Genomic DNA, 19,717 nt, shown 5'->3' with positions numbered 1-19,717 from the left:
GGCAACCCTCCTGGGAGGCGAGACGGACAGGCAGCGGCCCTGGTCGGGCGCGGCAGGGCGCGGGGAGGGGCCGGGACTCTTTGACGCGGCGGACGGGTCAGGCGGCGTCCGACGCGCCGCCATCTTTGGTCCAGTGCGGCGGCGGCGGCTGTGGTGAAGGAGGAGGAGGAGCCGACGGGCGCCTGCACCGAGGCCTGACCATGGACGAGGAATACGATGTGATCGTGTTGGGGACCGGCCTGACCGTAAGTGCGGCCTCGGGCGCCCGGGACCCCACATCGTCCCTTCCTTCCCGCGCTGCTGCAGCTGTCGGCTGCCGGCCCCATCCTTCCGTCACTGCGTGCTGCGGTGCTGCCGCCCCCGGCGCTCGGCTCCCCGAAAAGACAGCCCCGTGCCCAAAACGCCGCGACGTCGCCTCTACTCACCGCCGTGGCCTCGTCTCCAAGAAGCTGCCCCCTGACTCCTCCCCACCTCCCCATTCTGGCCTGCCGGGCCGGAAAAGGCACCCCCACTCGGCCCGACGCCCCTGGGTGCCCCCTGACCCCACCCACCCGGCCTTCACTCGTCGCCTGCCTCCCTCACCGGCCCAGCATCCCCTCCCATCTTGCGCCAGTCCTGGTACGGGGACCTCGGGTGTGGGGCCCTTGCCAGGGTGGGCCCTCATCCTGCCTCCCCGACTTCTTATGGGGCCCGGGGATCCAGGGAATGTTCTAGAAGGAGCAGCGTGGGGCAGTGACTGAATTCCTGCTACCCCATCCTAGTTTTCCATGGAGACCTCAGGCTGAGTAGTATCTGCAGCCTTTGTCCTTGAGCCGGTGATAGTGATGGGTGAGGGTGTTTATCTTTCTCCATTCTCAAACCCCGTTTGAACACCCCCCTGAGAGACTCATCTCTCTCAGTCTGGGTACAGAAACCACTCCCGTGGCCCAGAAGGCTCAGGGTCAGAGGCTCCTGTCCTTTGAGGAAAGAGCAGCCCAGGGTGGGGCGTGCGATTTCAAGATCGGGTGAGCCTTTCTTCACTTCCCTTTCGGGTACCCTCCGCTGTCCAGCTGGGTCTTCTCCGTGGCTCATTATGTCTTATTTGCCTTTCCGTGTGGCTGTACTAGATAGATGACTTTCTTGGCATGTGAGTTGCCGGAAGACCATCTGTGCGTCGGCTGGACACTCTCTCTCTCTCTCAGCGCTGCTAGTGTTTCTCTCCTTGTTTGCCACTTTGCTCAGTAAGGTTATAAAGGAGGCTGTGGTCAGGTAAAGCAGTTGCCCCCAATTTTAGGCGACGTGACCAGCCAGGGGTGGAAGGAGCTGTCCTTTGCAGTAGGGTTCTTCTAGCTCTGCTCCCCTCTCAGGTTTGGGGTGGGGAACAAACCAGGGCTGCTGGTGGGAATGTGGGCAGGATGGGGAGTGCAGCGAATGTCACTCCTTCCCCAGGAATGCATCCTGTCAGGCATCATGTCCGTGAATGGGAAGAAGGTGCTGCACATGGACCGGAACCCCTACTATGGGGGTGAGAGCTCCTCCATCACACCGCTGGAAGAGGTGAGGCTGCCCAGGCCAGGCCCATCCCTCAGTGACCTCTCACATAGGGTGCCGAATCAGCTCCCCAGGTTCTCTGGGCAGGGGGCAGGGGTGGGAAGGGGTAGTACTTGAGGTGCCCCTCTTTCTCTCCCTTCTGCTTGCAGCTGTATAAGCGTTTTCAATTGCTGGAGGGTCCCCCTGAGGCGATGGGCCGGGGCCGAGACTGGAACGTTGATCTGATCCCCAAATTCCTCATGGCCAATGGTGAGGGAGACGAAGGAGGTATTGGGAGGGGGTGATTGGGATGACCAGAGGAGGGTCAGGGTCCAGAGAAGGGGCAGCTAGACCAGCTAGAGCTTCTGGAGGGAGCCATGCTGATGTTGTTGCCTTCCCCCAACCACCCCGCAGGGCAGCTGGTAAAGATGCTACTGTATACAGAGGTGACACGCTACCTGGACTTCAAGGTGGTGGAGGGCAGCTTTGTCTACAAGGGGGGCAAGATCTACAAAGTGCCGTCCACTGAGACCGAAGCCTTGGCTTCCAGTGAGTGCAGGTCCCCTGAGCCAGAGAATCATGGGGGGCAGCTGTCCAGAGCAGGGTGCCCCTTGCCCCAGGTCGCATTCCCCATGCAGTACCAGAAGTTCCTTGCTCTGTCTTCCCTGCACCACCCCAGGCCAGGCCTCACACTGGTTGCGAGGAGGGGAGTCCACACACACAGGGGATGTGCAAGGGGGGACTCTTTCTTGAAAGACTTCAGCCTTTGACAGGGGCTCCACCTGACTAGTGAAATATCCCCAAGTGTCGGAACAGGGAGGGCCCTCAGAGCCTGCGTAGCCTAGCTGCCTCTTCATACAGATGGGGAAACTGAGGCCAAGAAGGGCAGAGGAGTTAATCTAAGGTCACACAGTGGTCAGCAGCAGAACTCTGCTGGGAGCTAGGGCATCTGCTTTCTCAACCTGCCTGGTAGGAAGGAGAGGGTCACATTCTGTGGTGCGAAGGCTCACATTGCCTCCACAGATCTGATGGGCATGTTCGAGAAACGGCGCTTCCGCAAGTTCCTGGTGTTTGTGGCAAACTTTGATGAGAATGACCCCAAGACCTTTGAGGGTGTCGACCCCCAGAGCACCAGCATGCGTGAAGTCTACCGGAAGTTTGACCTGGGCCAGGATGTCATCGACTTCACTGGCCACGCCCTGGCGCTCTACCGCACTGATGAGTGAGGGGAAGCTGGCATGGTGGACCACCCTTTGCCCGGCCTGCACCCTGCCCTCCCTACTCCTGCTTGCTGCTCTCTCGGCCCGCCCTGCGCATCTCTTGTACTCAGCCACACAGTCACCTGTTGCCTTTCCTGTCCCTTCCCAGCATTTTACCCATAGTCTTCCCCAGGCCATTGGGGGTGGTGGGAAGGCTGGCCTGGTGCCTGGCTGAGGGTAAGCTGGGAGTGCTCCTGTTGGAACCTTTTTTCCTGACCCTGTGCCCCCAGGTACCTGGACCAGCCCTGTCTTGAGACCATCAACCGCATCAAGTTGTACAGCGAGTCCCTGGCCCGGTATGGCAAGAGCCCATATTTATACCCACTCTATGGCCTTGGCGAGCTGCCCCAGGGCTTTGCAAGGTGAGGGCATGGCTCCTTTCAGTTGGCAGTATTGAGTAGCACTAAGGCCAAGAATGGAAACGGTCTCCTTGAGCATTTCCGTAGTATTTTGTACTTTCCCGTGTGGTCTTAATTTACTTCGTGCCACCTTTTGGCAATGGGGCGCCACAGCAGTGTGTTGAAGTGCAGAGTTGAAGAACCAGGCCTCCACACGTGGGACTGCTCAGCTCCCAGCCGGAGTCAGGCAGTGCTAGGACTGGGCCCAGGGCCTTGAAACCTTGAGTGAGGGCTTCTCCAGAGCTCTTCCTTCTCTTCCCCAGACCATTTTCGTGAGGGGCCATGCCCTCGTGCCACCCTCATACTAGCCCCTTGGAGAACATTCTGGGTTGAAGCTCCAGAGAGGAAGGAGTGCTCTGAATTCAGTCCTGAGTTTGTGGCAGTGACAAAGCTGGGAAGAACCACTGGGTCTCCTGAGCTCTGGCTGCCTGGGGTGGCCTCTGCACCCCAGTGGTGGTGGGGGGAGGGTGCAGTGGCACTAGTCCCTGTTTCTCCTGGGAGAAGGACTTCATCGTCCTTTCTCCCACTACAGATTGAGTGCCATCTATGGGGGGACGTATATGCTGAACAAACCTGTGGATGACATCATTATGGAGAATGGCAAGGTGGTGGGCGTGAAGTCTGAAGGAGAGGTAAGCATTCCCCACAATGCAGTCATGATGGCCTGGGCAGGGCTTGGTTCCCTCCTTAGAGGCTCTCTTCCCAGTAACCCTGGCTCTGCTGGGTCTACTGCTACTCAGTTCTGAGGGCCTCTGAAGGCTGGGGACTGGGGCTCCAGAAAAAGTCTACATGGCCATTCCTGTTGGCTAGAGGTAACTCTCCAAGCCTACATGCTGTCTCGGGTCCAGGGAGTGTTCCTGATCAGAGTGTCTCAGCAAAGGGGGTTGCTCAGCCCTGCGAGTTAGTGCCCACCTCCCTGAGGTGCAGGACGAAGCTGTACGCTACAGGAGGGGCAGTGGTGACAGCTCAGAGGAGCGCCCTGCCTGCTGGAGCTGCCAGCGCTTGCTGTGGGTCCAGCCCCATGACTGTCTAGGGGAGTGATTGGATAGGGACAAGGCCTTCGTTGCTCTCACAGGTGGCCCGTTGCAAGCAGCTCATCTGTGACCCCAGCTACATTCCGGACCGTGTGCGGAAGGCTGGCCAGGTTATCCGCATCATCTGTATCCTCAGCCACCCCATCAAGAACACCAACGATGCCAACTCCTGCCAAATCATCATCCCCCAGAACCAGGTCAACAGGAAGTCAGGTAAGCCGAGCCCCACATGACTTCCTCCAGTGTGTTCTCTTTGGGGTGGCTCTTCCTCTCCCCATCAGCCTTGGGGCTCTTTACCTGATCCCTCCATGGAAGAATGGGGACCTGCACCACAGGCCCCATGACTTGGGGCTCTAGGGATTGAATGACTTGGACTCTTCCCCTCTGGGAGGGTGGCAGCTTGGACGCTGCCCACTGTGTGGGGCTGGGGAGGGATGGGCAGTCTCCAGGAGCCCTCTGTGCCTGCGTTAATGGAGCTCTTCCTGTGGGCAGACATCTATGTGTGCATGATCTCCTATGCACACAACGTCGCTGCGCAGGGCAAGTACATCGCCATCGCCAGCACCACGGTGGAGACCTCCGAGCCTGAAAAGGAGGTTGAGCCAGCCCTGGAGCTGCTGGAGCCCATTGATCAGAAGTGAGGGGCTGGGAACCAGGACCGAGGCTGGGGGGAGGAAGGGAGCTGGGGAGCTAGGGGAGCAGGGACCAGGGAAGGCAAGACTGGTTGTGAGGCCTATCTCCTCCTCTCCATCTGCTCCTCAGGTTTGTGGCCATCAGTGACTTGTATGAGCCCATTGACGATGGTTCTGAGAGCCAGGTAAGCAGCCTGTCCCAGCCCCAGCTTCTGGCTGCCTGCCCAGGGCCCCTGCTCAACTCACCCAGGGCCGGTACTCTGGCTGTTTGCAGGTGTTCTGTTCCCGCTCCTATGATGCCACCACACACTTTGAGACAACCTGCAACGACATCAAAGACATCTACAAGCGCATGGCAGGCTCCGCCTTTGACTTTGAGAACATGAAGCGCAAACAGAATGACGTCTTTGGAGAAGCTGACCAGTGATTGCCAGACCCCCCTCCCCCAGCCCCTGGTACCCTCTCCCCCCACCCGAGTCTGTTCTCCTCGAGGGCTGGGGAGACCGGTCTGGCTGGGCACCCCTGTTCCCAGCATCTCTGCTTCCCCCACCACATTCCTGTCACCCACCTCATTGATTCACTGACCAAATCCTTAACCTTAGCGATGGTTTGGGAGACGGGGGGTTGGATAGCATCCTCTTTCTTGGCCCTTCCTTATCCTGGGAAAAGAGGTTCCTTTCCTTGTGTGTGTCTCTTCCTCCCACTCCTAATTCTTCTGCTGTTTGGGAAGAACGTGGAGGAAAAGCTGATTTCTGCCCCCACTGCTCTTACGCTCCACTGTAGTGGCCTTTGGAGATGCCCCCTGCCTCCCCCACCAACCTTCTTGTGTGTTGGAGAGAAGGGGCCCTCCTAGCACAAAGTTGCATTCCTCCCCTCCCCCAGCCCATAATTTATTCTAATTTATTAACTTGGGCCCACCCCATCTGAGAAGGGAGTGCTGTGCTGTGGAGCAGCTACCCTGGCCCGCCCAGCCCTGTCACAGCCTGAGAGGGGAGAGGGCTTGGGTCTGGCCCCATTGGAGGTTGATTTTGTTGTTTTTATTTCTTGTCTTTGTGTTTGTGTCCTCTGGTACTTGCTGAGAGAGAAAAGAAATGTGAGCAAAGCAGAAGGAGGTGGGAAAATGGATCCAAACCCCAGTGTGCCCCGCCCTGCTCCACGCCTTCCCTTAGTGGTGGGAAACCCTTATCTTGCAAAGTGAATGTGTCTCCTTCCCCAGCCTCTAGTGTATTTCACAGAAAACAAAACCTCCCAATAAAACTGTTGAAACCTGAGCCCAGATCTTTAGCTTTATTTCCTAAAAGCTGGACACTGGGTGGGGCTTAGGCTGTTACGCTGGCTGGCTGAGTTTGGAAGTCTTAGAGCTCCTGACGGCGGTAAAAGGTGACCTTCTTCATCAGGAAATTACAGAGCTTCTGAACAGAAAGAGGCTGTACAGAGGAAAGAAGTCACATCGACCTGTCTAAGGCCACCCTGCACCAGGACTGCAGCCCTTGGGGGTCACTGTGGGGGAAAGTGGGGTTGAGAGGTTTGGCCTGGGGTGGGGGTCAAAGTGGAAGAAGCAGAGGGGGCGGAGTCCCTGCTTCCAATTCAAGGAGAAGGAAGCAGAGGGAGCAGAACCCCAGCCTCATGGCCTGGGGAAATTAGGGCCTAGGGCCCAGTCTTGCGTGGGGGTCAAAGTTGAGGAAGCACGGGAAACCGGGATGACCTGCAGGGAGGCAGCCAGGGAACTGGGGAGGGGAGGGGGGTCTAGCCTTGGGCCCGCGTCAATCAAGTAAATGGGAGGACGTGGGAGCCCAGCATTGGGGTCAACCCGAGGAAGTAGGGCTGGGGGACCAGTCTCAGGCCAAGGGTTCACGTCGAGGAATTGGGGAAGCGAGGGACCGGGAACCAAACTCGGGCGGGGGCACGGGAAGCGCAAAGGACCGGAGGCCAGTCTCGTGCGGCCGAAGGGGCGGGGCGGGGCGGCGGGCGGTCACGTGCCAGGGCGGGGCGGGGCGCCCGCGCGTCCCCTGGTGACCGACGTCACGGCGCGAGCGTCAGCTGACTGCACGTCTACCGCCGCAACCGCTGAGACTCGGTGAGGCCGCTGTCGCTGTCGCCGCCACCGCTATGGCTCAGTACAAGGGCGCCGCGAGCGAGGCGGGTCGCGCCATGCACCTGATGAAGAAGCGGGAGAAGCAGCGCGAACAGATGGAGCAGATGAAGCAGCGAATCGCCGAGGTGCGGGCGGGGTTGGGCGCTTCGGAGCATGCGCGCCGCCCGCCGCGAGTCCCGGCGGCGGGCGCAGAGCGCGGGCGGCGAGCCGGGGCGGGACCCTTGCTCGCTGACCTCCCGCAAGAGGCAGAAGCAAGCCGGCGACAGTCTGCTTATCTGTAGAATGGGCTCAGAAGGCTGAGACGAGCTAGCTTTTGACAAGCCTCCAACAGGAGGGAGCCACCAATGGTTCCCTTGGTGGCATTGGGGCGCCCCTCGCGGGCACAGAGCATCCTGGCTCTGGCCCCTCAGCCCTAAGAGCGAAGCCTCTGTTCTGACCCAATGGTTACCAGGAAGGGCAGGCTCCCCAGGCCCCTGCCAATCCAGCGGCCGCTGAGGCTCATTCCGGAGCCCCGCGACAAAGTCAGGCGCTGAGCATTTGGAGGGTTAGCAGTTCACTAAGGGCTTCAGTGAGTGGCCAGTGGCAGTGGGCGGTCAGGAAGGAAGAGCCCTCTGCTCGGACCTTTGGGAAAGACTCATCCAAAGAGCAGGGACTCAGGGCGTGAGAAGAGAGCAGACTTCTACCTTAGGGACTGTGACAGCCAGGCCCAAGGAAGCAGCCGCACACTGAGGCCTGGCTCAGCCTTGGTTCACGCTCCTGCCTTGCCCCTCCTGTCTCAGTGCAGACTCTCCAGCCAGCTGGAGGTACATTTCTCTGCTGGTCACCTCCTTTGGAGGCCACTGGCCAGAGAGGGACCTACATAGTACCAAGTGGGCTGGAGCGGGGCAGCCTCATGGGAAGCCACTGGCAACATCTGAGGCCAAGAGGGAGTAACATAACATTGCTCAGTAGGAGACTAGGCCTGTTGGCCACTCTTCACTCTCTTCTGTCACCCCTTGGCTTGGGTCTCCAGAACTTCATGAAAAATGCCAAAGGCAGCTAGGGCTGTGGCTTCAGGCCGCTGAGGGAGCTCTGGTCCCCAGCTGGAGATGTGGAGGGGCCAGAGAAGTGCAGAGGTCGCAGGGAAATGAGCCCATTTGGCTCCCTCAGCACTGGAAGAGCCCCTCGCAGCCCTGTGGGACCTTCCATCAACTAGGGAAAGAGAATGTGTCTTTCCCAAGGTCACATCATAGTCCGGGGGCAGATTTGAGACTGGAACTCCGGTCCTCTCTTGCACGGTGGGGTGGTGGGTGGCCCTCACTGCTTCTCTCCCTCCCCAACAGGAGAACATAATGAAATCCAACATTGACAAGAAGTTCTCTGCACACTACGACGCGGTGGAGGCGGAGCTCAAGTCCAGCACCGTGGGTGAGCGAGGCGTGCGTGCCATCTTCTCCCAGACTCAGAGCCACCCTGGCTCCAGGTGACTGACCCTTACCCTTGTGTCTCCTCACAGGTCTTGTGACCCTGAATGACATGAAGGCCAAGCAGGAGGCACTGGTGAAGGAGCGGGAGAAGCAGCTGGCCAAGAAGGAGCAGTCGAAGGAGCTGCAGCTGTGGGTCCTCCCCTCCCTGCCAGCAGCCCTCCCCTGAGATGCAGCTAGTGCTTGGGGACTGGGCAGGTGGTTCCTGCACCTTGAAGGGGGGACCCCTGTGTTGTCATCAGAGCCCTGCCCATGAGCTTGGAGTCACCCAAGGCAGTAGGATTCCTCTGGGCCCACACCACAGGGGCCCCACACTGAGCACACAGGTGGCTCTGGGTCAGGGAAGAGGCCTCGGGGCCCAGGACATGGTGCATGACAGCCACCCGTGCCTTGGCAGGAAGCTGGAGAAGCTGCGAGAGAAGGAGCGCAAGAAGGAGGCCAAGCGGAAGATCTCCAGCCTGTCCTTCACTCTAGAGGAGGAAGAGGAGGCAGGGGAGGAGGAGGAGGAGGTGGTCATTTATGAGGAAGAGCTGGAAAGGGAAGGTGAGGGCAGGCTGGGGGCCCAGGAAGGGGCGCTGCCAGCAGAGCTCTGTCCCGGCTTTCTGGCTCTAGAGTGAAGAAGCACATCCGCCACACCACCTCGATTGCCAGGTGTGCTCCGTGTGCAAAGCTGAGTGAGGGGCTCACCTCAGTGGCAGAGTGAGTCCGAGCCAGGTGTGCAACCGCTGGTCAGGGGTGTGGGGCTTCAGTGTGAGAGGCTGCCAGAGCGAGGCTGGTGCCCAAGCAAGAAGGCTCCCCAAAAAAAGAGAAAAAAAAAGGAGGCTCCAGTAGCTGCCCTTTGTAGGTCCCGTGGTGGAGGATGGACTGAGGCGGGAGAAGATGGTGTAGACCAGTTTGGCCAGTAGAGCTTTCTGTGATAATGGAAGTGTTTGCATCTGCGCTACCAGGTGTCACCTGAGCATGTGGCTCTTGTGACTGGGACACCAAATTGTTAATTCTGTTTGATTATTTCCAAGGTAAATCGACACAGCCACAGAAATTCGGTGGCTATTAATTGGACAGTACAGGTCTCAGCCAAGGGAACAAGGGACAACAGGGGCAACTTGAGAAGGCTGATGAGCAAGGAGGAAGCTGGCATGGGGCTCCTAGGTGCATGCACCTGTTCCGGGCCAGGCCAGAGCTGAGGCAGATGGACAGAAGCAAGGTGCTGCCCCTCCTTGTGGGAGTCACACGAGTGGACATGTGCCCTGCCAGGGCCTGAGGCCAGCCCAGGGCTCAGGGAAAGTCTCCCATCGGGGCACAGTTGAGCGAGGCCTTCAGGATGAGGAGAATCTCATTAGCAGCCAGAGAGATAGGGGGTGGGGAAGTGTGTGGAGTCTAGAGATGAGTGTGCCCAGAAGCGGAGCAGGCAGGAGTGGACACATCTGAGGACTTGGGAGGGTGCAGTGGTAGGCCTGGGCTGGTTTAGAAAGCGTGATGGCCAGGGAACAGTGCAGGACATGGCACTGCACAGTGTGATGACAGGCCGGGTGTGATGGCTTTGAGAGGAGCGGCCACTGTGGTCAGGAGGAAGAGCCTGTGAGCTTCCCGGGGTTTTGCATGTTCCAGGAGCCACAGTAAAAGACTTGAAAAGAAATGGGCAAAGTTAATTTCAGTACTAGTTAGTAATACTCGATATGCAGAATGTTACCATCAGCACGTTGTCACATGAGCTACGCATCTAGGTGGCAGGGGCCACTGTTTTAGACAGTGCAAGTCTCGGGGAAGGCTGTCAGCCTTGCTGTGTGTCACTGGGGCTTTCTGGGCACTTCCATACCCTCGGAGGTTTTGTTTTGGGAACTCAGTGATGGGGGAGTGGTGTGAGATTTTTTTAAGCTTTCTGGGTGATTCTTTTTTTTTGCTTTTTTCTCCCCAAATCTCCCCAGTACGTAGTTGTATATTTTAGTTGTGGGTCCTTTTGGCTGTGCTATGTGGGACGCCACCTCAGCATGGCCTGACAAGGGGTGCCATGTCTGTGCCCAGGATCCGAACCAGAGAAACCCTAGGCCACCGAAGCGGAGCACGCAAACTTAACCACTCAGCCACAGGGCCGGCCCCTGGGTGATTCTTTTTTTGGTTGTTTTTGTTTGCTTGTTTGTTTGTTTTCATTTGTTTTTTGAGGAAGATTAGCCCTGAGCTAACATCTGCCACCAATCCTCCTCTTTTTGCTGAGGAAGACTGGCCCTGAGCTAACATCCGTGCCCATCTTCCTCTGCTTTATATGTGGGACGCCTGCCACAGCATGGCTTGATAAGCAGTGTGTAGGTCCGTGCCCAGGATCTGAACCAGCGAACCCCGAGCCATCTAAGCGGAAGGTGCGAACTAAACTGCTGCGCCACCGGGCTGGCCCACTCTGGGTGATTCTAATGTGTAACCAGGCTCTGGAACCACTGCCCTGGAGCAGCAGACTGGGGTGTAGGCTTGTCTCCTAGGCCCGCAGTTCTCAAAGAGTGCTCCAGGGACCCCTCGGGGTCTCCAAGATCCTTTCAGGAGGTCTCCAGGTCAAAACTATTTCTTGGCCTTTTGCACTCTCGTTCTCATGAGTGTGTGATGGTGTTTTCCCAAGGCCACGTGACGTGATGATGTCATTGCTTCGACAGCTAACAGAGTGCGTGCTTTCATGTTCTTGAGTCTTCAGGGTTTCTCAGGCTTAATCTCTAATTTGGTGAATATTGATGGCTACAGTGCCCATAGACAAGAGCTCTCTGGGGTCCTCAGTAACTTGTAAGAGTGTTCAGGTGTGCCAAGACCAGCAAGTTGAAGAACCACTGTTCTAGTTCATCTGTGTTCTCATTGGGGAAACCAAGTCCCAGAGTCCAAGATGGCCTCAGCCCAAGTGGCGCCTTTCCCTTCCTTCTCCCTGCTGGCTCCAGTGTAGTAGCCATGGGACTTTGAGCTTCGGTTTCCTCACCTGGGAAAAAGGAATGTCATACCCCTTTGGGGCTATTGTGAGGATTAGAGGAGACACCAGAAAGGTGACTGTGATGAGCACAGCTCTTGGCCCTCAGGGGGCCCTCCCCAAGCATCCGCCCTTCTGTGGATGCCCTGCCCCTCCAGTGTACAAGGGGCCCCTCTTCTCTCTGACACTGTCGCTGATGCCTTAAGTCCCCCAAGGTACTCCAGGTCACAGCTGATGGGACAAGAACATGGTCCCCACTCTCCTGTCCAGCTGCTGGCAGTGGAGACCAAGGTGAAGGCTTCTTGGCAAGAGCACCTTTTAGGTCTCTGTAGGTGCTGTGAAGAGGGTGGCGCATCCCAGCCGGGATGGTCCAGGAAGCCTCTGAGGAGGTGGTGTTTGAGCTGAGGCCCAAGCAGTGAAGGTCCAGGGTGCCCCGGCAGTGGGGCCCATCATGGAGCTGACTCCTATGTGTCCTTTTGCTCTAGAGATCACCACAAAGAAGAGGAAATTGGGGAAGAACCCAGATGTGGACACAAGCTTCTTGCCTGACCGAGACCGGGAGGTAAAGGCACCTGACCCCGGCCCCAGCCCCGGCTCTGGCAGAGGCTTTTACTTAGGGAACGGGGCCCTATGTGCCCCCTGAGCAGCCCTGGGCCTCCCTCCTTTACCCATTTCCTCTCAGGAGGAGGAGAATCGGCTCCGGGAAGAGCTGCGGCAGGAGTGGGAAGCCAAGCAGGAGAAGATCAAGAGTGAGTGGTTGCGGGGCCAGCCTGGTGGCGTAGTGGTTAAGTTTGTGCTCTCCGCTTTGGCAGCCTGGGGTTCATGGGTTCAGATCCCAGGCACGGACCTAACACTGCTCATCAAGCCACGCTGTAGCAGCATCCCACATACAAAATGGAGGAATATTGGCACAGATGTTAGCTCAGGGCCACTCTTCCTCAAGCAAAAAGAGGAAGACTGGCAACAGGTGTTAGCTCAGGGCCACTCTTCCTCAAGCAAAAAGAGGAAGACTGGCAACAGGTGTTAGCTCAGGGTCACTCTTCCTCACCAAAAACATAAAAGAAAAATAAATTAATTCATTTAAAAAAAAAAAAGAGTGAGTGGTTGCCAAAGGGGATGCACCTGGCCCGGCCTTGGGGCACCGGGGGCGGCAAGCAGCGAGGGCTGCGGCCCAGCTGGCTTTCTTGGTTCCCTTGCCGACAGTTCTCTGGGCAGTGCCCTGAGCCTCAGGGAGCTGTCGCGGGGCAGGGACACACAGGTCTGGAGGCCAAGAGGCAATTCTGCTTTGTAGGCGAGGAGATTGAAATTACCTTCAGTTACTGGGATGGCTCTGGGCACCGACGGACTGTCAAGGTAGGCAGTGTGGAACCGGTACCCCGATCCCCACGTCCCTCAGGCCCAGCCTCCTTTGGATTCAGCAGAAAGGAGCTTTCTGTCCTCACTTTGGAAGCCCGAAGGCCCCTTTATGTGGGTGGCCCCTAGGGATCCTGGGGAGAGCAGGAAAGAGGGCCTTGCCCACTCTGGGGGTAGTAAGGACTCCAGGGTCCCTGGTAGGGGCCTCTAGTTCACTGCCTTCTTAAGAGCCCTTCTCTGGGCTTTCATCTTCCCTTGCCAACTCCTTGGTTTCCTGGATGCCGGCTCTCTGGCCACTCATGCAGATGAAAAAGGGCAACACAATGCAGCAGTTCCTGCAGAAGGCGCTCGAAATCCTGCGCAAGGACTTCAGTGAGCTCAGGTGAGTGTGTGCGTGCGCACATGCACATGCCCGAGCAAGTGGCCATGTGAGCACCCACCCTGGTCCTAGCCCTGGTACCAGAGACCCCAGGCGGTAGCTTCTGCTTGCCATGCACCAGGGTGACCACTCCCTGGATAGAAAGGTGGCGTGCTGGGCACTGTGCCCCTGAGAAGAGGGTCAGGCTCCTTTTTCCATCCTTCTCACCACAGGGAGCTTAGACGAGCTGGCTTGCCTTGTTTTTGAGCCCAGAGGTGGAGGACAGCGGGGCGCTGGTCCCAGGCTCACCCACCTTGCAGCCTGCCATGGCTGGCCGCTTCCTTGTCCGTCCACACCCTCCTGCCTTTCTCCCTCAGGTCAGCTGGGGTGGAGCAGCTCATGTACATCAAGGAAGACCTAATCATACCCCATGTGAGTCCCTTCTCTCTCCCCACAGCCCCAGGTAGGGGGGGCTTTGGCGTGCTTGGGGGCTTTGCAGGAGAGGGCCTGCTCTGGGGCTCTGGCTTGGGCTGCTGGGCGCCGTGTAGGGAGTAGAGCCTGCATGTGGCTAGCGGGAGAGGCCGAGATGGGTCATCAGCTGTGGCTTTCCTGCCCTTGGCTCCTAGCACCACAGCTTCTATGACTTCATCGTCACCAAGGCACGAGGGAAGAGTGGTGAGTTTGTCCGACCCAGCCCCTCCCCTTCCCCAGCAACTTGTCCCCAAACTGCAGGGAGGCAGCGTGACGGTGGGCCGGCTGCTTCTCCCCTGCAGGGCCACTCTTTAATTTTGACGTTCACGATGATGTGAGGCTGCTCAGTGATGCCACCGTGGAGAAGGACGAGGTACGGTGGTGCCAGGGCGCTGGGCAGGCAGGAGGAGAAGTGGCGGGAAGGAGAAGTCAGGCAGCCAGGGCCCCTGAGCCGCAGGGCCCGGCCCTCCTCCCTTCCACAGTCGCATGCGGGCAAGGTGGTGCTGCGGAGCTGGTACGAGAAGAACAAGCACATCTTCCCTGCCAGCCGCTGGGAGCCGTACGACCCCGAGAAGAAATGGGACAAGTACACGGTGAGGAGGCCCTTCCAAGGTGGCCCTAGTGCTGGGCAGGCAGCTCAAGCTGGGGGGGGAGGGGAAATGGCTTGGTTCTGGGTGGACTGTCCTGCCCTGCTAGAGGACCAAAGGTGACGGGCCAGCTTCCCTTCTCTGTCCCCTCGTCCTCACACCAGATCCGGTGAACGCGGAGGTGGCCCAGCCTTGGCTCCTGCGACTCCCTGCAGTCTCCCTAGCTCCCTGTGTCCAGGACTCCAGGCACCCCAGCTCCCCGCTCCGGTGACTTGGTGGCCTGAGGGAGGACGGAGCTGATTATTTACTGTTTTTTTTTCTTTTATGATAAAGAAATGTACATGTTAGAGTTGAAACACCTGCACTTTGTTTTGTGAAGAAAAATGTTTTTATTGAGGAAAAATTCACATAACATAAAATCTACCATTTTGACCTTTTTAAAGTATACATTTCAGGGGTATTTAGTATGTTCATAATGTTGTGCAACCATCACTGCTATCTAGTTCCAGAGCATTTCTCTCACCCCAGAAAGAAACCCCATCCCTATTAGCAGTTTCTCCCCCAGCCCCTGGCACCCACTAGTCTACTTTCTGTCTGTGTGGATTTACCTGTTCTAGAAGATGCATATAAATGGAGTCGTACAATATTTCTAGTCTTTGTGTCTGGTGAGAAAGTGTGTCTTTGGTGGGGATGAGAGGGTGGGAAGGGATTGGGTGGCCACATGAGTCTGTAGAAGAAGAAGGGGGACATTTGCAACCCACTGGGGCCCAGGCAGGCCCAGCTGTCCCTGCAGCCAGCCCGCCCTCCCCGGGGCACCTCTGTGGCAGTGCAGCTCTTTGGGTGGGTGGGGCGTTCCTCCCAAGGCCACCCTCCCAGGCCCTTGGGCTCCTCTTGTGTCTCCTAGCTGCCCGTTCCATAGGGGACGTGGCTGTCCTGTGGCTCCCTGCCACTCTACTATGTCCCCACCACAGCTGTGCAAACCCGCCCTTTGCCTCATTCTTGGCCCTTCCCAGCATCTCTTCCTAATCCTGACACAGGGAGGCTGCTGTGGGTTCCTGCACTCACTGCTCCCCACCCCACCCTGGCCAGCCCACTCGTACCGCCATGGGGCTGGTTGCTGTCATGGCCCCATGGGGGAACCTGGCTTGGGAGTGGGTGTTCCTGTTCCCCGCCCCCACCTCAGCAGCCAGCTCCTTCAGTTCCCCTTGGGTAAACTGAGGCAGGCAGGCCCAGCTCCACGAGGCTGAAGAAGGCAAACTGACCACTCCCTGCTCCTGCCCTTCCTCCCCTTGCCTGAGACTGAGCAGAGGGGACAGGGGATAGCCCCTGGCTGGCGGGGAGCACGCCAGCTCTGGGTGTGGCACCACCTCCCTAGCAAATGTGCAGATTTGACCGTAGTGGGCTTTGCTGGGTGCAGAGGCTCCTGTGCCCTTCTCCCGCCCGCAGGGCCTTGTGTCCCTTTCTGCCACTGCCTGAGGAGGCCTGGCTGGCAGCTAGGAACTCTCTCTTGGGCTTCCCGGCCCTGTGTCTGCGGTAGAGCCATCTGGGGTCATGTGGAGGAGGGAGGAGGGTAGCGTAGGCCAGAGCGCCTTGGGGCACAGCAGGGAGGGGGTGGCCAGGCCTGACCCTAGGTCCCAGATGTGGGAGACAAGTCTGAGGACCTCAATGGGGCCTTTTGTTGGGCTCTGGGAACTCTGGAGAGGGGATCGTCTGGCCTTCTTTGAGAAGCCACCAGAAGAGCAGGCTTCCTGTGGGGAACGGGAGCCCCTCTCAGCCAGCTCACCCAATGGCAGATGGTTTCTGAGGGAGCTACCTTTGGCCCCACAGCTTCTGGAAAACACACTTGTGAGGCCCAGTCTTGGCTCCTGGCAGGGAAGGACCTGGTTTCTGGAAACAGCCTAAGTCTCTGGGAAATCAGGCTGGGGCAGGTGGGAGCCCTTTGGGGTCAGAGCTAAGGGGGCAGGGGGACTGCAGGGGAAGGAGACGCACTTCCTTGAGGCCAGTGAGGGGACAGAAAAGCCTGCCATGGTTGGGGGCTCAAGGGAGGAGCCCTTCGTCCTAAGCAAGGGCCACACGGCAGTCTGGAAGGCCGAGCTGGAAGAGGGTTGGCGAGGCAAGCTTCTTGCAGATGTTCCTCTTGGCTGCCGGCACTGGGCCATCTCAGGCGTCTGGCCTCATGCCTGGAGGCCAGTACAGGCCAGAGTTCCTGCCAGGAGGGGCACTGTCTAGGCCTGGGGGCCCTCTCCTTGGGACCTTAGATTCATATGAATGTGGAGCTGAGAGGACAGGCTGGGTGGCTGCAGAGAGAAGTTGGGGAGCTGTCGGGACAGGTGTTATCTGATGCTCTGGAACTGCACGAGGTCACCAAGGTCAGTGAGTGGTGTCCCAGGGGTGGGCTAGGTCATGAGGACACAAGAGAGAGGAAGGCTGGCCCTACCTTGCTCACCCAGGCTTTGTTCCTTTTTTTTTTTTGAGGAAGATTAGCCCTGAGCTAATATCTGCTGCCAATCCTCCTCTTTTTGCTAAGGAAGACTGGCCCTGAGCTAACATCCGTGCCCATCTTCCTCCACTTTATATGTGGGATGCCTGCCATAGCATGACTTGTTGAGCGGTGCCATGTCCACACCCGGGATCTGAACCCGCGAACCCCGGGCCGTCGAAGCGGAACGTGTGAACTTAACCACTGTGCCACCAGGCCGGCCTCCAGGCTTCTTTCCTGGTGTGTGTGTCTGTGTGGGTGGGTGGCTGTGCACGTGTGTGGATATAAACAACAAATAGGGAAACAATACACGAACAAGCAAGATGAAGAGGCCTTTCTGGTGTGGTAACATTAAAGCTGAGAAGAATGACAAGAAGTCAGCCATTCCAAATGGGGAGGAGGCATTCCAGGCAGAGGGCACAGCAGGTAGGAAGACACTGGTGGGCAGGTGGGAGGTGAGTGGCCCGGATTGGAGGGAAAGAGGGAGGGGAAGAGGAAAGGTCAGGGAGGGAGGGAGATGAGCGGGAGCCGTGGATGCTGGTCTTTTCTTGTTTACCTTGAACTGTTCTGTGGAGGCCACATATTCACCTAGTTCACACATCAGCACAAAAGGGCAGACATAGAAATGCCTTGCTTCCCACCCAGCCCTCCCAGCCCAGTTCCCACAATGCCGCCAACAGACAAGCGCTTGCGTTTGTCACTTAACAATGCATCTGAATGTCTCTCCATATCTGTGCAGGCAGAGCCTGCTCCTCATTCTTTTTTTTTAAAAAGCAGCATAGTTAATTTTCCAGATTTTGGCAAATTCCCCTCCCTAGAGCCTGTTCCATTTTGCAGCCCCACCAGCAGGTGAGAGTCCTGGCTCCCCTGAGACTCGCCCACAGGGTACTGTCACTCCCCACCGGGGAACATATGCAACCTGAGATGGAACATGTGGTCTCTCAGTGTGAGGTTTTAGTTTTTATTTAAAAATTTTTTTCAACTGAGGAAAAATTCACATAACATAAAAATAACCATTAACCATTTAAAAATGTACGTCGCAGTGGCATGTAGTACATTCACAGTGTTGTGCAACCACCACCACTATTTACTTCCAGAGCATTTCCATCACCTCAAAAGGAAACCTTATACCCATTAGCATTAGCAGTCTCTCTTCTTTTCCCCTCCCCCAGCCCCTGGTAACCACTCATCTACTTTCTGTCTGTATGGATTACCTCTTCTGGAAGTTGTAAATGGAATCATACAGTAAAGAAGGTCTGTATCGACAGAAAGACATTCCATGTTTGTGAATTGGAAGACAATACTGTCAGGATGACCGTATCAGGTTTCTATTGCCGTGTAACAGATTAACAAAAACTCAGTGGCTTAAAACAACACGTAAATTTCTCACCTGACAGTCTCTGTAGGTCCGAAGCCCGGGCATGACGTAACTGGGTCGTCTGCTCAGGGTCTCCTAAGGGCTACAATCAAAGTCAGCTGGGCTTGGGGCCGGCTCCGTGGCCGAGTGGTTAAGTTTTCGCGCTCCGCTGCGGCGGCCCAGGGTTCGGATCCTGGGCGCGGACATGGCACCACTCATCAGGCCACGTTGAAGGTGGCATCCCACATCCCACAACTAGAAGGACCAGCAACTAAGATATACAACTGTGTACAGGAGGGGGTTGGGGAGATAAAGCAGGGAAAAAATAAAAAAGATTGGCAACAGTTGTTAGCTCAGGTGCCAATCCTTAAAAAAAAAAAAAAATCAGCTGGGCTGACTTCTCATCTGAGGCTCAGGGTCCTCTCCCAAGCTCACGTGGTTCCGAGTAGAAGAATTCAGTTCTTCGTAACTGTAGGATTGAGGTCTCTGTTCTCTCGCTGGCCGTTTGCCAGGGAATGCTCTCAGCTCCTAGAGGCACCCTGAGGTTCCTTGCCACGTGGTGCCCTCCTAAAGCCCCTTTCATGCTTTGTTTGTTTGTTTGTTTTGTTTTTTGAGGAAGATTAGCCCTGAGCTAACTGCTGCCAATCCTCCTCTTTTTGCTGAGGAAGACTGGCCCTGAGCTAACATCCGTGCCCATCTTCCTCTCCTTTATATGTGACACGCCTACCACAGCATGGCTTGCCAAGTGGTGCCATGTCTGTACCTGGGATCTGAGTCGGTGAACCCCAGGCCGCCGAAGCGGAACGTGTGCACTTAACTGCTGCAGCACCGGGCTGGCCCCCCATTCATGCTTTGAATCTCTCCTTTTAGGAAGGCCCCAGTCTCAGTTAAGGACTCACCTAATTAGGTCAGGCGCACTCAAATAATCTCCATTTTGATGAACTCAAAGTCAGCTGATTAGTAACCTAACCATGGAAGTGATGGCCCATCACATGCAGAGGTTCTGTTCTGTCTCAGGGGAGGGGGTTATTTAATAAGCTTGTACCTTGGGAGGCAGGGAGCTTGGGGCCATCTTACAATTCTGCCCCATAGTGACAACTCTGCCTAAAGTGATCTGTGAACTCAATGCAATCCCTACCCCAAATCCCAGCATGCTTTTCTGTAGAAATTGACAGGCTGACCCCAAAATTATATAGAAATGAAAAGGACCTAGAATATCCAAAACAATTTTGAAAAAGAAGAACAAAGTTGGAGGGCTCACCATTACCTGATCTCAAAACTTACCACGAAGCCGCAGTAATCAAGGCACAGGACAGGCGTACAGGTGGATGGCACAGAATTAGGAGTCCAGAAATAAATCCTTACATTTGTGATATTTAAGGAATGATGCTGGAGCAGTCAGATATCTGTATGGAAAAAGTGAACTGTAACCCTGATGTTATGGGTTGGATTGTGTCCCCTAGAAAGACATGTTGGAGTCCTGTCCCCAGTGCCTGTGAATGTGACCTAATTTGGAGACAGGATCTTTACAGAAGGAATCAAGTTAGGATGAGGTCATACTGGAGGAGGATGGGCCCTGATCCACTGTGACTGGTGTCCTTCTAAGAAGAGAGGAGACAGGTGGACAGACACAGGAAGAATGCCACGTGACAACAGAGACTGGGGTGATGTGTCTACAAGCCAAGGAAGGCCAAGGATTGCCAGCCATCACCTGAAGCAGAGACAAGGAAGGAGCACACTCTTGCCCTATCTTGACTTCTGCCCTCCGGAACTGTGAGAGAAGA

The 19,717-nt window shown here is 56.7% G+C and overlaps 2 protein-coding genes across 4 annotated transcripts; both read left to right on the top strand.

Moving 5' to 3' along the window:
- Nucleotides 1-53: 53 nt before the first annotated feature.
- Nucleotides 54-6,103, top strand: GDI1 (GDP dissociation inhibitor 1). Of its 3 annotated transcripts, none has more exons than XM_046673719.1 (11): nt 54-245; nt 1,429-1,536; nt 1,680-1,779; nt 1,924-2,058; nt 2,533-2,731; nt 2,999-3,064; nt 3,699-3,798; nt 4,242-4,413; nt 4,693-4,837; nt 4,963-5,017; nt 5,107-6,103. In XM_046673719.1, exons 1-11 carry the CDS (start codon nt 201-203, stop codon nt 5,257-5,259), a joined length of 1,278 nt encoding a protein of 425 aa, XP_046529675.1. In that variant the 5' UTR covers nt 54-200; the 3' UTR covers nt 5,260-6,103. The 3 variants fall into 3 exon arrangements, with proteins under 3 accessions (XP_046529675.1, XP_046529672.1, XP_046529673.1); XM_046673716.1 differs by having other exon boundaries at nt 57-245; nt 2,999-3,130; XM_046673717.1 differs by having other exon boundaries at nt 89-618; nt 2,999-3,130.
- Nucleotides 6,104-6,857: 754 nt separating this feature from the next.
- FAM50A (family with sequence similarity 50 member A) lies at nt 6,858-14,743 on the top strand. Its single transcript, XM_046674097.1, has 13 exons — nt 6,858-7,052; nt 8,250-8,334; nt 8,423-8,522; nt 8,788-8,933; nt 11,814-11,890; nt 12,011-12,077; nt 12,620-12,681; nt 12,987-13,063; nt 13,417-13,471; nt 13,666-13,714; nt 13,813-13,883; nt 13,993-14,103; nt 14,262-14,743. The coding sequence occupies exons 1-13, from the start codon at nt 6,942-6,944 to the stop codon at nt 14,268-14,270; spliced, it is 1,020 nt and encodes a 339-aa protein (XP_046530053.1). The 5' UTR covers nt 6,858-6,941; the 3' UTR covers nt 14,271-14,743.
- Nucleotides 14,744-19,717: the final 4,974 nt, after the last annotated feature.

The sequence above is a fragment of the Equus quagga genome, chromosome 10 (genome assembly GCF_021613505.1).
Source record: "Equus quagga isolate Etosha38 chromosome 10, UCLA_HA_Equagga_1.0, whole genome shotgun sequence".
Lineage (NCBI taxonomy): Eukaryota > Metazoa > Chordata > Mammalia > Perissodactyla > Equidae > Equus > Equus quagga.
This window is presented reverse-complemented; position numbering and strand designations above follow the sequence as displayed.

Coding starts and splice junctions, on each gene's coding strand:
- GDI1 (XM_046673716.1), top strand. CDS start 201: ATGGACGAGGAATACGATGTGATCGTGTTGGGGACCGGCCTGACC. Junction 2,732..2,998: donor GCGCTCTACCGCACTGATGA/GTGAGGGGAAGC, acceptor CTGTGCCCCCAG/GTACCTGGACCAGCCCTGTC. Junction 3,799..4,241: donor GCGTGAAGTCTGAAGGAGAG/GTAAGCATTCCC, acceptor TTGCTCTCACAG/GTGGCCCGTTGCAAGCAGCT.
- FAM50A (XM_046674097.1), top strand. CDS start 6,942: ATGGCTCAGTACAAGGGCGCCGCGAGCGAGGCGGGTCGCGCCATGCAC. Junction 13,064..13,416: donor AAGGACTTCAGTGAGCTCAG/GTGAGTGTGTGC, acceptor TTTCTCCCTCAG/GTCAGCTGGGGTGGAGCAGC. Junction 13,472..13,665: donor AAGACCTAATCATACCCCAT/GTGAGTCCCTTC, acceptor CTTGGCTCCTAG/CACCACAGCTTCTATGACTT.